Here is a 15,490-nt window from a genome sequence, read left to right on the forward strand (position 1 = left end):
CTTCAGAGGAAATGTGTGGATGTGACTCTGAGACTTGGAAAAATTGCATCTTTTATTTCGTATTTACGGTAATCATGATTCAGATCGGAAGCTACACCTTCCTGTCTCAGTTGTATTTACAGAAAAGTCCGAAATTATTAATCTGGCATCATAAACACAAAATAAGGAGATCGTGCAGCAAATCATCAAATAATTTTTTCGGTCCCGTCTTGAGCAAAATACCAAATATCTGCAGGTTTCAGCTTCTTTTGTGTTTGGATTTGATGCTTTTCTTTGTCGTGTATGAAAATAAACTGTTGTACAAACAAAAAACAGACATTTGAAGATGTTATCTTGACCTCTGGGTCTTTTTATTTACTATTTCACTGTAAAGTTATTATTTATTTCTTGCATTTTGTAGACAAGATGATTCAGGAAATGTACAGATTCATTAACTGCATCCCTGGTGTCCTGTATCTGGATTCAGATCATCTGATGGATCAAACATACTTGTTATTATAATATTACATATGCTTTATTTAAGTGTTGTTATTTGTGTTACTTTTTCATGCACCACATGTATGTCAGTCCAGGTCACATGACAACCACCAGTTTTTCACAGTTATGAAATAGTTCAAAGCCAATTTACTCTTCAAAGCTTTTTAGGCAAACATTAAAGCTTTGAAACTTTGAACCTGTGAAGCTGAGTGGAGTTGAGGAACAGATCAAAGCCAAATATCTCCTATATAAGGAGCCACATCTCTGAGTGGAGCCACCGTCAGGACAAGTGCGATTCAACGAGAGACACACGAGATACATCTCACCTGTGACTTCCAATCACCGCCACTGACGACACCGACAGAAGAAAGCAGATACGCAAGAAATCGCTCTTCAAACCCTTCGTACAACTTGGACCCACTGCAGCACCTGCTAAGCAACATGCAGAGGATCATCATCTCAACAGACATGACCCAGGAGCAAGAGTGCACCAGCAGCAGTACTCTGCAGGACCCCAGCCCAACCCTCCTGGTTCAGACGCTGGAGGCCCTGCAGGAGCTGGATGATATCAGCCTCACCCTGATTGAGATGATGGAGGAAAGCTTCACCCCGACAGAGAACCTGATGGATAAGAACCCCCGTCAGAGGGAGCTTCTGAAGGAATACTCTGCCCTGAAGGACCCAGAGGCTCAAGACATCTTCCTCCTGAGGGAGCTGATTGCCCAGTTCACTACCATGAAGGAGCTGGTGGATGAACACCCCCATCTGGATAGCTCCGCCCTGAGGGAGCTGAAAGCTGCCATCCCTCAGCTGAAGGAGCAGATGAATGAAAATCCCCTTCTGAGGACACAAGTGGAAGAAAACTTTGCCCTGATGGAGCTGGATGGTGAACACTCCACCCTGAAGGAGCAGACCGCCACCAGCAGCCTCACCTGCGAAACAGAGGGAAAGATGGTGGAGCATATGGAGTCTCCTGCCTCACCTGGGACGCTGGAGGCCCTGCAGGAGCTGGATGATATCAGCCTCACTCTGGTTGAGCTGATGGAGGAAAGCTTCACCCCGACGGAGCTGATAGATAAGAACCCCCGCCAGAGGGAGCTTCTGAACGAATACTCTGCCCTGAAGGACCCAGAGGCTGAATACTTCTTCCTCCTGAAGGAGCTGATTGCTAAGGTCACTGCCATGAAGGAGCTGGTGGATGAACACCCCCATCTGGATAGCTCCGCCCTGAGGGAGCTGAAAGCTGCCATCCCTCAGCTGAAGGAGCAGATGAATGAAAATCCCCTTCTGAGGACACAAGTGGAAGAAAACTTTGCCCTGATGGAGCTGGATGGTGAACACTCCACCCTGAAGGAGCAGACCGCCATCAGCAGCCTCACCTGCGAAACAGAGGGAAAGATGGTGGAGCTGATGGAGTCTCCTGCCTCACCTGGGACGCTGGAGGCCCTGGAGGAGCTGGATGATATCAGCCTCGCCCGGAATGAGCTGATAGAGGAAAGCTTCACCCCAACGGAGCTGATAGATGAGAACCCCCGTCAGAGGGAGCTTCAAGTAAGTTCCATCAGCTCATGATTTGAATCTTATGGATCGTAGGTTTGTTTGAGGTTTAGACTTTGAAAAAGAAAAAGAGTTAAACTCATATTGTCTCTGTCTTTTCAGGAAGTCCCCTCAGAGAATGACAAGCAGAGCATGAAGAAGGAGAAGAAAAAGCAGGAGATGAAGGTGAAAAGGGAGAAGGAGGAGAAGAAGAAGCAGGAGAAGAAGGAGAAACAGGAAAGCAAGAAGATGGAAGAGATGGAGAAGAAAGAAGTGAAGAAGATAGAGAAGGAAAAGAAGGAGATCGAAAAGAAGGAGAAACAGGAAACAAAGAAGAGGGAGGAGATGGAGAGGAAAGAAAGGAAGAAGATAGAGAAGGAAAAGAACGAGATCGAAAAGAAGGAGAAACAGGAAACAAAGAAGAGGGAGGAGATGGAGAGGAAAGAAAGGAAGAAGATAGAGAAGGAAAAGAACGAGATCGAAAAGAAGGAGAAACAGGAAACAAAGAAGAGGGAGGAGATGGAGAGGAAAGAAAGGAAGAAGATAGAGAAGGAAAAGAACGAGATCGAAAAGAAGGAGAAACAGGAAACAAAGAAGAGGGAGAAGATGGAGAGGAAAGAAAGGATGAAGATAGAGAAGGAAAATAATGAGCAAGAAGGAACGACGACGGGGAAATGGTGGAGCTGTTGCTGCTGCTTCTGACCTGTCAATCATCTCATCCCTTACCCCCCCCATCCCCCCCTCCACACCGCCCTTCCCTCCCTCCCCCCCCACCCCCACACCGCCCTTCCCTCACTCCCTCCCTCCCTCCCTCCCCTTCCCTCTACTCCAGACTGACTTTTCTTACAAATATATTATTGAATAAATAATAAAGATTTTTCATTGAGATGAAGGGTTTGTTCTTTTATTACAGAAGACGGTTGGTCCAAATGATGAAAACCCAACATTTATATGTAAAAAATACTCAATAGCTGTATATTATTTATACACATGTTTATTATTTGAACTGAGCGACACTCTTTCTCCACAGCTGCACTTTTCCCAGATTTAATTCTATTATCTTTAGAGAAACTGACGGATCATATATTTACTGAACTCAGGTATATTTACTTTGTTTTCCTGCTCGTGGATCTGCCTTAAAATACACATTTCAATTCACAGTAATTCGATAGTTTGTGTATCCGTGGACTGTTTAAACAACAGCTTTACTTCCTGTCGGGTATTTTCAGGGTTTGTTAATCAGTTGTGCAGAATTTCCCGTCAGACTAATCTGACCTTTGACCTTTATCCTTCTGCTGAAGCAGTGATGAAGCTGTGTGTTATTTAGTGCCGCAGCAAATAGTAATCTAGTTTGTATAAATGTGGTTTCACACACAGACAGCTGGACCTTGGTGGTGGTGTGCGCACTAAGGTTTGTTAACTGTTCACAATTTTCTTCTATCACCTCTGTAAAGATTCATAAGCATCTTGATATATTTTGTGTTTGCTTTAGCAAGACAACAGACAACCGGCCACACAGAATAAATCCTACTTTATATTAACTTAAACAAACCTCATTAATGATGCTTATTCAATCAATCATCAATAATCAATAATCGATAACATATCTAAGTTGGCAACACGAAGATATTCCCAGAGGACAAAACACTCCCAGGACAATGGGTCACTTTGTGTCATCAGGAAAAACCACAGATGTCACTCTGGGACAGGACGACTCCACATTTGTAGAGACTCGCAAAACTACATTGAAGTTCTCTGGCTTGTTGGTGGGTCCATGTGTGTGGATGGAGTTCCACTGTGACCTCACTCCTGGCTGACTTCAGTCACCTCCGCCCCGGCCTGGCTCCTCTCTCAAGACTCCATAAGTGCATGCACATGCAATCTCTGTAGCTCTACGTATCCCCTCTACGTATATCCTCCATCTATCCTCTGTCTATCCTCCGTCTACCCTATATGTCTATCGTTGTCCTCGATGTCTCTAGTGTCTCCAAACTTGTGCACTTCTCTCCCCCGTCTCTGTCGACCTCTGATTTGAACCTTCACAAGGACTCAAGTCCATTCCTGTCGAATCCGGTTCATTACTCGTTACGGTTCTTTCCTCTGCTGCCTAATTAAGATATATCCAGACTGTCAATCAGGTTCGATTCCTCCTCTTAACAACAATCTGTCTTTTACTGTTAAATCCAAAGTCCCTGTCAGAGTGACACTGGACCCAGTGTTCGACCTCCAGGTGAAGACGCTGGAGAAAAACAGGGATTTTTACAGACGCATACTACCACCTGGTGGTAAATGTGAAAACTACATTTATTCTAATACTTTATACCAGAGGTCTTCAACGTTTTTCAGGCCAAGGACCCCCAAACTGGTGGAGAGATGGAGCAGGGACCCCCTACTATATATATTGTATAAAATTGTTTTTTATATTAAACTGGGCCAAGTGCCATATATAAAAATAGCGACCCTGTCATTGCACATTCAATACTAAGCCAGTCAAATATTACACGGATGCATATATTCATGTTTTTAATTTAAACATGTGCACGATACAGGGTGGCCATGCCACTGCCATTTATAAACATACATCTTGCATACAACACTGAGCTATTAAAGTAATTCACAGATTGATGTTTTTATTTTAAACATACATGCAGAAGAGACAGTGAATCCTCAAGCAATCTGTGGATGCCACACATACTCCCACATCAGTGAGATGTCTGACCCTGATGGGTAGCACACAACTTATCTAACCTTGGACTGATGGAGGTTGTCAGGCAGAGGGTCAAATCAGCCTCTCAATATGTCGGATGCATGTTAATGTGTATTTAAACACATTTGAATTTGTGGAAAAAAGTTGGTTAGAAAATAAATCAAAAATTATAAAAAATATAAAAAATGATCTAATCAACCAAACATTTCACAACCCCCCTGCAGTACCTCCGCGGACCCCCTAGGGGTCACGGACCCCCGTTGAAGACCTCTGGTATAAAGTATTAGAATAAATGTAGTTTTCACATTTACCACTAGGTGGCAGTATGCGTCTGTAAAAATCCCTGTTTCTCTCCAGCGTCTTCACCTGGAGGTCGAACACTGGGTCCAGTGTCACTCTGACAGGGACTTTGGATTTAACAGTAAAAGACAGATTGTTGTTAAGAGGAGGAATCGAACCTGATTGACAGTCTGGATATATCTTAATTAGGCAGCAGAGGAAAGAACCGTAACGAGTAATGAACCGGATTCGACAGGAATGGACTTGAGTCCTTGTGAAGGTTCAAATCAGAGGTCGACAGAGACGGGGGAGAGAAGTGCACATGTTTGGAGACACTAGAGACATCGAGGACAACGATAGACATATAGGGTAGACAGAGGATAGACGGAGGATAGATGGAGGATAGACGGAGGATAGACGGAGGATAGATGGAGGATAGAAGTAAGATATATGTCGAGGGGACACGTAGAGCTACGGAGATAGCATGTGCGTGCACTTATGGATTCTTGAGAGAGTTTGGAGGCGTTTAAATCCGTCCAAAAGAAAGATGGAGTCTCTGCAGCAGTCGACCAGAGGGACGTTGTCCGGTCGGTCACTCAGAGTTTAATCTGGGCTCAGCGGGAAGTTCTGATTCGGTCGGACGGAACCCGAGGCCTTATCCGAGCCCCTCTCAGTGGAGAGCTAGAGCGGGAGAAAGAGAGGAGAAGAGGGGGTTGGGAGGGGGGGGAGCAGAGATGGCAGCAGGAAGAAGGATTTACACACAATGACTCTTTGCCATCGGGGGGAAGAAGTGGCTGAATGAAGCCGAGGAAGACAAAGCCAGTAATAAGCTGGACAGATGAGAGTGAGAGAGGGGGGGGGGCTTTGAGATCATGCAGCAGAAAAAAGGCTGTGATGCTTTTCTTCCCAGGAAAGTCCCGGAGGAGAGGACGAGCTCGTGCTGCTTCATTTCCTCCCCTCACCTCCCCCAGGTCACCTCTCAATCCCCCCTTCCCTTTATCCTTCCTCTCCATACACACACACACACACACACCCACACACACACATTTAGAAACACACACGGCCTTCACGTTTCTCCTTCTCTCTGTAGAGACACAGGCTTTCTACCTACGGCACCTCTGTCCCCCCCCCCCCCCCTCGGTCTCCTGTCCTCCGCTTGTTTACTTCACTCCCTCCATAATGCAGGGATTAATTTCTGAAAGCCGATTTGAGCGGCGGCACGCTCCGGCAAAGAGCGGAGAGCAGAACTTTTGTACTCGGGGAAGTTTCCCCTTCACACTGGCTTAGAGGTGGACCGCTCTCCCCTTTGTGCCGCTCACTTTAATCTCCACACAGAGTGCAGGGAGCGAGGGATGGAGGAGGAGGACGAGAAGCAGAGAGGCCTCCCGACACACGGCTGAGAATCGCTAATGTCTTTACAGAGGTGTCGTCTGCTTCCCCATGTGCCTCCTTCAACCTTCTTCCACCACCTCTCTCTCTCTTTCTTTCTCTCTTTCTTTTACATTCTTTATAGAACATGTTTTTCTTCTATGTTCTTTACCTGCAGATTTTTTATAAGGTTTGATCTCAGAGTGAGTAAAGGGATGACAATTATTACCATCATCAAATAATTTAGCTATTTTACCATTTCCTGTTTGCTGCTATGAGAGAGAGAATTGGTATGATTTTCACCAGTGGTTTGAAATCCAAATATGTATTTAACATATGATGATTTAAGGAAGTAAACAGCCCTTATTGTTTATTATAATAATAGATAAATAAATGTTTAGAATATAGGACACGATGGTGAATACCCCTTATGCGTTTGAAGGTTTTCTATAATATTGAACATGATATTTTAGGCCCTTGGCAAAATATATACAAAAAAATAAAAAGTATCATGTAAATAAGAAAGACGCAACATATTTACACATTGGAGACATTTAATAATTGTTAGCGTTTTTGTTTCATAATCAACACAAACATTTCATCCAAATGAATTAAATAAAATCTGAATTTTCCGTAGTTGGCCTCATGAATTCATCGACTTGACCTCTGACCTCTGAAATTTCATTCCAACAGGAAATGCACCACTGGTTGATTTACTCACACCTCAGGACCTCAGTGGTGTGTGTGTGTTGTAATTTGCTGAATTATTTACAGGCCTTAAACACCCACCGGCTGCAGCGTTACACCCCCCCCCCCCCACCCACTGATGAGTGAGAGTGAAAAACATTGATTATCTCGTGATGCATTAGCCAGTAAGTGAGAGGGAGGGTACAAATCGATCTGAATGGATCTGCAGACGACGTCAGAGCATCTTCAAACCCCCCCCCCCCCCCCCCGGTCCTGTGGTTGTGGTACTGACCGACAGGAAGGACGACCGGTGAACCAGCGACAGGGTCACAGGCGCCTGAGGGTCGTGTGGTCGCGTGTGTGGGAGCGAACGCAACCTGGGAAGCTGTGGACCAATCAGAGAGGCCCTGCTGACCCCGGTCCACCGCTGAAAGCTACGTGTCAGCGTCAAAACTCAAGTAACGAGCGATGGAGGAAGGTCCCGTCGGATTATTCACATTCTCCTTCACGTCATGTGGACGACCGGGTGCGTGTGACGTTCAGGCAACAAGATGCATCATGGGAAGAAGACAGGCGCGCTCGGGGCTGTGTTCTGCTGTGAGACTTTCGGGTTGTGACGTTCACTTTGACATGTTCCCAAACATGGTTGAAAACCAATTACCCTCTCTTGTTGGCAAAGGTTTTCTGTGATGGCTGTTGCCTCGCAGCTAGAAGGTTCCTGGTTCGAGTCCCTGGTTCTCCCTGTGTACGGTGTCCTTTTCTTAGCAAACAGAAATCATGGCATATTTAGGGGACCAATATTTATGAGATGCAGATGTTGATCCGGTGAATTTCTGTGTGGTTTCATGGGGGGGGGGGGGATTGTTTGCGGAGGTCTGTGCCATGAGCCAAGTGATGGATTCCAGGTAACACAATGTTTATTTTTGCGTTTTCTTCTTCGACACACAACCTCCTTCGATCTCGTCCCTCGTCTCATTTACGGTGAATAAACAAGCAGATCTGATTGAAGATTTGTGCTCGAACCGTGAGAAGCCTAATAAAACACTACCCCCCCCACCCCAGCCCCCCCCTCTCCTCACCACTGAGGAGAATTACTGTGGGATATGTTGTTTGCATACCAAGACATCATACTCAGGCTAATAGCATTTATTATGTGGGACCACAGAGGAATAGGAGGCAGAGAGCAGCTGATTAGCTTCGCTCTCTGCTCCATTTAGCACGTGTGACCCAGAGCAGCAGGAGTCAAGAGTCAGGGCTGCTCTGGGTTTTTATCCTTTATATATCATGTGGATTACAGCCTGCAACATATTGTACAGCTTATGTGTTATCATCCATCACATGTCCCTCTCACAGTAATCTGCAGGGAATGACAGTTAATATAGCTTTGCAGTTATGTCACTTTCTCAGAAAACATAATTTATATTCGTTGGAAATGTAAAGAAATGTATCAACATGTATTTAGAGCTGTTGAGCTTCTCTTGTGTTTTTCCACTCATCACATTTCACCACTAACACAAGAACTCGACAACTTCTACTCTGGTAAATCTCCAGAGTAATGAATTATCTAAATCCAGAAAGTTTCTGAAGCAGGAGCTCTGATGCCCCTCGGTCGGGGTTGGGGTGGGGTGGGGTGGTGGTGGGGGGGGGTGTATCCGCTAGGCAGCATCCGAAGGAAGTGATGTTTGATTGCGTGGGAGGTTTTGGAAAGCCGCAGCCAGCGATGGCGCCGAGATGAAACTCATTAAGTCTCAAACTCCAATCCTCCACTCCAATAAGGCTGTAATATAAAAAGTATGGATCGCTGCTGCAACTGTACGAGATAAATAAATAAATAAAAAACAGATCTCACTCTCAGATGCACGCCCGTGGATTGTCCACACACACACACACACACTCACAGTTGTATGCACACACACACTGACCCATGTGTAGCAGGCACAGACGTGCGTACCGGCAAACTCGCTTCTACACACCCACACAGTTGCCCACAGCAATCCCACGCAAAGTTAATTTGCATTTACAATCATTTCCCATATGCTCAGTGCTGGTGTGGGCGTTGTGTAATAAAGCAGTAAGTAATATAACCTGAGTCCAGGAGAGAGAGAGAGAGAGAGCGAGAGAGAGAGAGAGAGAGAGAGAGAGAGAGAGAGAGAGGCGTGATAAGTTTGGATGGGGAGAGTCGAGTGGGAGAGAAACTCACAGACCACAGCCAAGTGGATACAGGGCATTAACCTCCGAACACACAGATAAGGGCGTGAGGCGGCCCCGAGGAGAGAGAGAGAGACCAGGCCGACGCTGCGTCTCTCTGCACCAGGAGCGAAGTTAAAGGGCGGACGGATAATTGGGAGAGTTCATCTTTTAGAGCCGGTCCACCTTTAACTGCCGAGATGCTCGGTGTCGCTAGGTCCCGGTTTCCTGAGGCCTGACACTGAAACCTGGGAAATGTGGTCAAGCAGACTGTGGAGGTTTTGTTAAAAGTGACAGTGACTCTTTTACTCTTTTCTAACACTGAAAACGTCAACAATAGGAATATGGTGGAACCAGCTAGTCCCAGTGCAAACTGATGAAATGGGAAACGAGGCATAGAACCAGCTCCTCATGTTTTGCTTATAGTGGTTAAAAAATTCTGCAGTTACAGTAAACACACATCAAAATAACTGAATTCAAGCTACACTCACGAAACCTTTGACTTAATTGATTCAAAACTATTTAAACTTTACCCAAAACCAAACAGGACAATCCATCGTCTGGAGGAGAGTTTCCTGAGTAAACGAGTTTCAGTCAAACACTTTCCATTCTTTCACGTCACAAATAGAAGACAAATGGAACATCGGGTTGTATTGTAATTTTTTAATAACACGTTTCAATATTGCAACAGCCATCAGATTTTCTTCTAACAAGTAAAAATCATCGAAAAAACTAACAAAAGAACAAATAAAAAAAGGAACTTTTCAGTTTTTATATTCCAAACACCGGTGTTTTCTCAGCTATGGCCCTAAAAGTCAAAACAAACAAAAACCCTTACACAGTGAGCAAGATATCATATCCAACACGTTGTTCTTCAAACAAATTATAAAAATAGATTTCGCATTTTCAAATACATATTTACAGTATTAAACATAACGGTTACAGTAACAGAGGCGGGGATAGAGAGGGGGGGGGGGGGGGAGATTTGAGTTTCATTCATCGTGGTGACGAGGTCGTCTGTTGTTTGTTCGTGATTTTGTGTGTGTGCATGTGTGTGTTTGTTGTGTTGTGTAAAGGGACCAACCGAGTGTTCTCCAGATATGTTAACATGTGTGTGATAACGTCAATAAGGACTAAAACTCATCTTGTACCAAATACAAACCAGACCAGACAACAATCCGGTCAAAAGAGTGTGAAACTGTGAAAAATCAAACAATGCCCCGATAAACTTCTTCCTTCAAACCTCCTGTATTTAAATAGGACAGAAAAGGCGGGGGGGGGGCGGTCACTGTACACAGAGGATTCTGGGAGTTCAAGAGTGCAACCACGTAGAGCGGCAGAGAAACAGCAACATAAAACCATGACAGCAACAAAGAAAGAAAATAGCATCTCATTGACATTCTGTGATCCTGTATCCACACTACACATTATGATGTATACAGCAAATCCAATGATGGTGGACCTGGAAGAATACATAGATACCAGCTGTGTCCCAATTCAGGCTCCGCCTCCTTTCGTCATCGTGAACAAACCACGAAGGCTCCACCGGGCGAATCCTCGATCCCGGGATCCATTCATTGACGAGACAAGAAAATGTCTGACACTCAGACTTTTAAAATGAAAGTATTTAACTTGAACTCATTCGAAAACGTCACATTACGCATTTGAAAAAAAAAACAAGGAGCTTTAAAAGGTTCTTTCCCGGTGCGTCGTTGAATTGGGACACAGCTCCCGTGTGCAGACGCTTTGAAATCATAGTGTTCCCGTCACTTCCTGTAAAAACAACTGACCTGTTCACACTCATCATGTAAATTAATCAAACAATAAAATCAAACCAGTAACAAAACGACGAGACATTGCTCAACAATACTTTTTTTTTGTTAAATACTTTAAAGTTAAATAAACCCTCTTGACCTCTGGTGCAGCGGAGGTTCGCCTCAAAGTCCGTAAACATAAATAAATACTTCCAGCGTTGGCCTGAGTTCTGTACAGAGGATTAGACGTGGTGGTGAGAGGGAGAAATCCAGCAGGCGAACGGGGGAATTAGAAGAAAGAACGGATGGAGAGCACAGTGGAGGAGAGGGAGAGACGGAGGGAATAAAGAAACGGTGCAAAGTGAAAGAGCCGGCGACGTAAAAACGAACGACTGAACAAATCAAACTGGTTTTATTCCCTTTGCTTTACGACCGGATCTTTGCAGAGTTTGTGGCCCCGAAGAGAAGAAGAAGAAACGAGAGGAGTGATGTTCCTGAAAGTCCAGAAAATCACCGCCCACAACTTACTGTCACACGTTAAACACTGTATATAGATCTATACAGAACAGTTCGTGCTTCAGACTCCTCTCAACCTATCAGGGGACGGCTCGGTCTGAAACCACAGGTTTACATTCCAGCCTTTAAATCGTATGAATCTGCGTCATCACGGTAAGTAAGTCTGATGTGGGTGTGGCCGTCCCTCGTCTGAGGACAGAGTCATTTGGTCCACGGCCTGTAGAAGAGTCGATTTATTGTTTTTTGGGTGAATCAATGTCCTGTGTGCCCCCCCCCCCTCCCCAAGAATTGTGTTTCTTTGACAACTGGTGAGTTTGCAGCGTAATAACTCTCTGCCTCCCCCTGCAGGTCGGAGGTCAGCTCCAGACCAGAGCCCCCCCACCACCCTGCTGGACGATTCTGACGCCCTGATCCGCAAACCGGCGAGACAGAGCTGACACAGTTATTGAAGGTCAAAGTGCAGATAGAGGTCACACACGGGGAAAACTAAAAGTCACATGACATCACTCCTCTGCTGCCCAACTCCTCAATACCGCTCGTCTCCAGCAGGGGGAAGGCGCAGGAGTTCATTTAAAAAAAAAAACTGTAATAAAATAAGGAAGGAAGGTTATCAAGGAAGGCATGAGGAAGTGTGGGGAGGAGGAGTAAATAGAGGAGTGGCTGAAAGATCTGCTCATCTCTCCGTTAGTCTGGAAGAGCTCTCTCTCTCTCTCTCTCCTTCTCTCTCTCTCTCTCTCTCTTCCTCCGCCTCCTCATCCGTCTGCAGCAGCAGCAGCAGCGTGAGACTTGCGGCTCGTCGGCTGCTCCGTCAGACCTGCACACCGCGGCCGTGCATCTGGATGACCTGGGCTCTGAGGGTCTGGATGGCCGCCAGTATCAGCTTCTGGTGCTCCAGGGAAGTGATGCCCAGGCTCAGGACGTCTCTGTGGACACACAAACCAGATTTATGCCGATAAGTTGAAGGGGATGTGGAATTTATTGGGCTCTTGTGTCGTCGGGCGGGAGTTAGTGACTTTAAATAATTTGATGCTCAGATCATCGCTCAGGAACTTGGCTCGTCCATCTTCAACTCGAGCAGACGAGCCAACAACTTTCATCACGCTCTTCAAACTGGGGCCCGCCCACTGGAGCTGACTGAGGACATAGATTTACACAGACTCTGAGCTACTGTCCATTTTTATCTTTTTAAAGACGTGACAGCTCTTAGAGGGTGAAGCCAAATTATCTAGATTGCCCTCTGGTGGCTGGCTGCAGTATAGGTATTACATTCTGCCTCCTCCATGTTAGCAGAGGGCACATAGACCAAAGTAAAACAGTCAGAATACAAACATTTATAAAAAAATAATTCTGAGATAGTTTCTTTCAAATTCAAGCCGTCAAACTGGGAGATAAAGTCCAGTCACCTTTGGAAACAAGAGCAGCAAGTTTCACAGTGGAGAGTTTTTATATTTTTTGCTCTATTAAATTTCATATGCGATGTTCTAATAATATAATGTAATCATTTAAAATCACTACAACATAAAAAGGAACAGTACGCATAGGGGTGTGTAACAAAAAGAAATCCAGGAATGTAAACAAGTTATTTCAGGACTTTGTGTCTTTTACTTCCACAAAAAGCTTCATGACTCATTAAAGGAAAGTGAACAAACTTAAAAGCATAAAAATAACTTGAATGTCAAGTAAATCATAACTTGAATCCAGAAATTCAGAAATTCAGAAAAAGGTTGACATATAAAACATCTTTATCTGTCAGTTAAAGTGAGAGGATAAGAATAGTCATAAAAGTGTCTCTGAGACACTAATTATATTTAGTTTTTTTTTTTTTTAAATCAATTATATGGTGACAGATTGTTTGTTTAATTTACTAAAGCTCGAGGTGATGTTGCTAAATGATTTAATTTCAACCCTCGGATAACGTCCAAAACTCAAAACACATTAAATCAATAATTACATAAGAAGAAAGCTGCTACTTCTCACAGCTGAGAAACTGGAGCGAGAGAATATTTTAGATTTTAGCTTTTTCAAAACATGAACTCAGAAATGATTTGCTCATCAGTTATTTCTTTAGATCCGTGTTCAGCCTATTTAATTATCCAATGCAAGTATTTATTTAGTCACAGGCTTTCTGCAGCACCTCCATCTCCATCTGTTCTTATCCACTCACTTGACTTCTCTCTTTACCACAGGAACTCAAAGGTCACACAGTGTTTTATAAAGAGCTACTTACTGTACAGTCATTCGTGCCACAGACTCCAAGTAGCAGTATCCCGCCGCAGTGAAATTGTCCTTGTAGCGTCCCATGTCCACTGCGTCCAGCCACTCTCCCACCGAGTTAAAGGCCGGGAAGGAGGGGAGAGGTCTTTCTGCTAATGTAATGGATGAACTGAGGGTCCTGAAAGACACATAAACACGGGTTGAGTGCTCAGAGAAATAGATTCATGGAGATAAATGTCCGTTTACCGAAGCCAGCTGTAGCGTATCACCGAATCCTACCTGCGTGCCAGGGTGGAGGAGCCGATGCCGTCGGGGGAGCGGATGCTCTTGCTGAGGGCCGAGTGGATCTGGCTGAAGCTGGGCCGCTCCGTCCTCTCCTTCTGCCAACAGTCCAGCATCAGCTGATGGAGATGTGTGGGACAGCTCACTGGAGCCGGCAGCCTGAAGCCGTCCTCGATGGCCTTTATCACCTGCAGGAAGAAACACCATCAATAATCAGGTTAGACATTTTCAGAACTACTGATTTTCCGTAGTATTTACATGATAAGTGGATAAAGGCCTCAGCAAAGAAGGGGGGGGGGGGGATAATGAAGGAAAGTGCTGAATGCTTATTTTCTTTTCTAGGCAATTACACCACAAACAATGAATAAGACATTGTTCCAGTTTTTGGAAAAACTGGAACAATTGTGTTAAACAAAGAGTTTGGCACAAACTGAACCCGTATGAGTCTGAGAGGAAACTAACTGATCCCGATGCAGTTAATAGAAGCTACACTGAGTTTGTGTTTCCTTGTCCCTGACTCGTGTTGTTGTTCTTTGTTTTCCCAGATGTGCAGTGTAAAAATCAGCCGGGTATCCACACTCTATGTTTCTGTATTTTATCATTTGTATTTCTTTTATTTTCATACTGATATGGACCTATGTGATATAAAAACATTTTCTATGAAACATTATCTTGTAAACCTGTGAATTAAAATCAAATCTCCTGGCAGGTTTAAAATGAAAACTATGAGTCTTAGGAAATGATTTGTCTCCATTCATCCTTTTCATTTACTCCTGTGAAGCCTCCTCGTCTTCACACATCAGAGCAGGAGAGCCTCCCTGCAGACGTGCTCCTCCATCAGACTAACGTGGTCGCCTCATTCTAAAACCATTCACCATAACAGCTCACCAGAGACTTCCTGTGTAGCCTAAACCTAGGGACGTGCAGCACATCCTTCTCCTGAATTACTCGCAGAAACACTGAGGGAGGAAATCAAGTTGGAGCGTGATCACAAAGACGACGTCCATCAGCCGCGTTATCTCCTAAAACCCTCGCTCTTACCTCAGCCCACCAGCCCCCCCTCCCCCCACCCTGTGCCCCACTGCACCCTCCTCTCAGCCTCCTTAAGCTGCCATCTCACTAAAGAGCATTCACAAAATGCTTTTCAGGGTTTGACATTTTCCATTTAATCAAAGCCGGTGCATAAAGGCCACGACGGATCACAGGTGGACGGGCCCGAGCCACAAATCCGTTATGATATAATGTATCAATTTAAAAAGGATTAATATTCCCCGGCGCTCTACAAGCTCGACCTCTGACCCTTCAATTGAAAAGTTTGATAACACGGAGGCCGAGCGTGAAACTTTCCTCTGCTCAGTGAAAGGGCAGCAGGGAGAAAAGAATAACTCATGCATATTATTTTTGGACATTCAAAAATGAAACATTCTAATAATCCGTTGCTTTTAACCATGCGCCCACCTGCATAAAGTGAACGCATTATTTT

The 15,490-nt window shown here is 44.7% G+C and overlaps 2 protein-coding genes across 2 annotated transcripts in view; one reads left to right on the top strand and one right to left on the bottom strand.

The window, feature by feature from the left end:
- The first annotated feature begins 1,912 nt into the window (after positions 1-1,912).
- Positions 1,913-2,715, top strand: LOC128462039 (uncharacterized). Its single transcript, XM_053447278.1, has 2 exons — positions 1,913-2,028; positions 2,137-2,715. Exon 2 carries the CDS (start codon positions 2,167-2,169, stop codon positions 2,713-2,715), a length of 549 nt encoding a protein of 182 aa, XP_053303253.1. The 5' UTR covers positions 1,913-2,028; positions 2,137-2,166.
- A 9,604-nt stretch (positions 2,716-12,319) lies between these two features.
- Positions 12,320-15,490, bottom strand: part of LOC128461428 (ephrin type-A receptor 10) — an 82,603-nt gene continuing 79,432 nt past the window's right edge. Inside the window, exons 7-9 of the mRNA XM_053446352.1 lie at positions 14,005-14,195; positions 13,739-13,903; positions 12,320-12,434 (exon numbers count right to left, since the gene is read on the bottom strand). Of these exons, the coding sequence (XP_053302327.1) occupies positions 12,320-12,434; positions 13,739-13,903; positions 14,005-14,195 (471 nt within the window). The remainder of the gene's footprint in view (positions 12,435-13,738; positions 13,904-14,004; positions 14,196-15,490) is intronic.

This window comes from Pleuronectes platessa, chromosome 18 (assembly GCF_947347685.1).
Source record: "Pleuronectes platessa chromosome 18, fPlePla1.1, whole genome shotgun sequence".
In the NCBI taxonomy this organism is placed as follows: Eukaryota; Metazoa; Chordata; class Actinopteri; order Pleuronectiformes; family Pleuronectidae; genus Pleuronectes; species Pleuronectes platessa.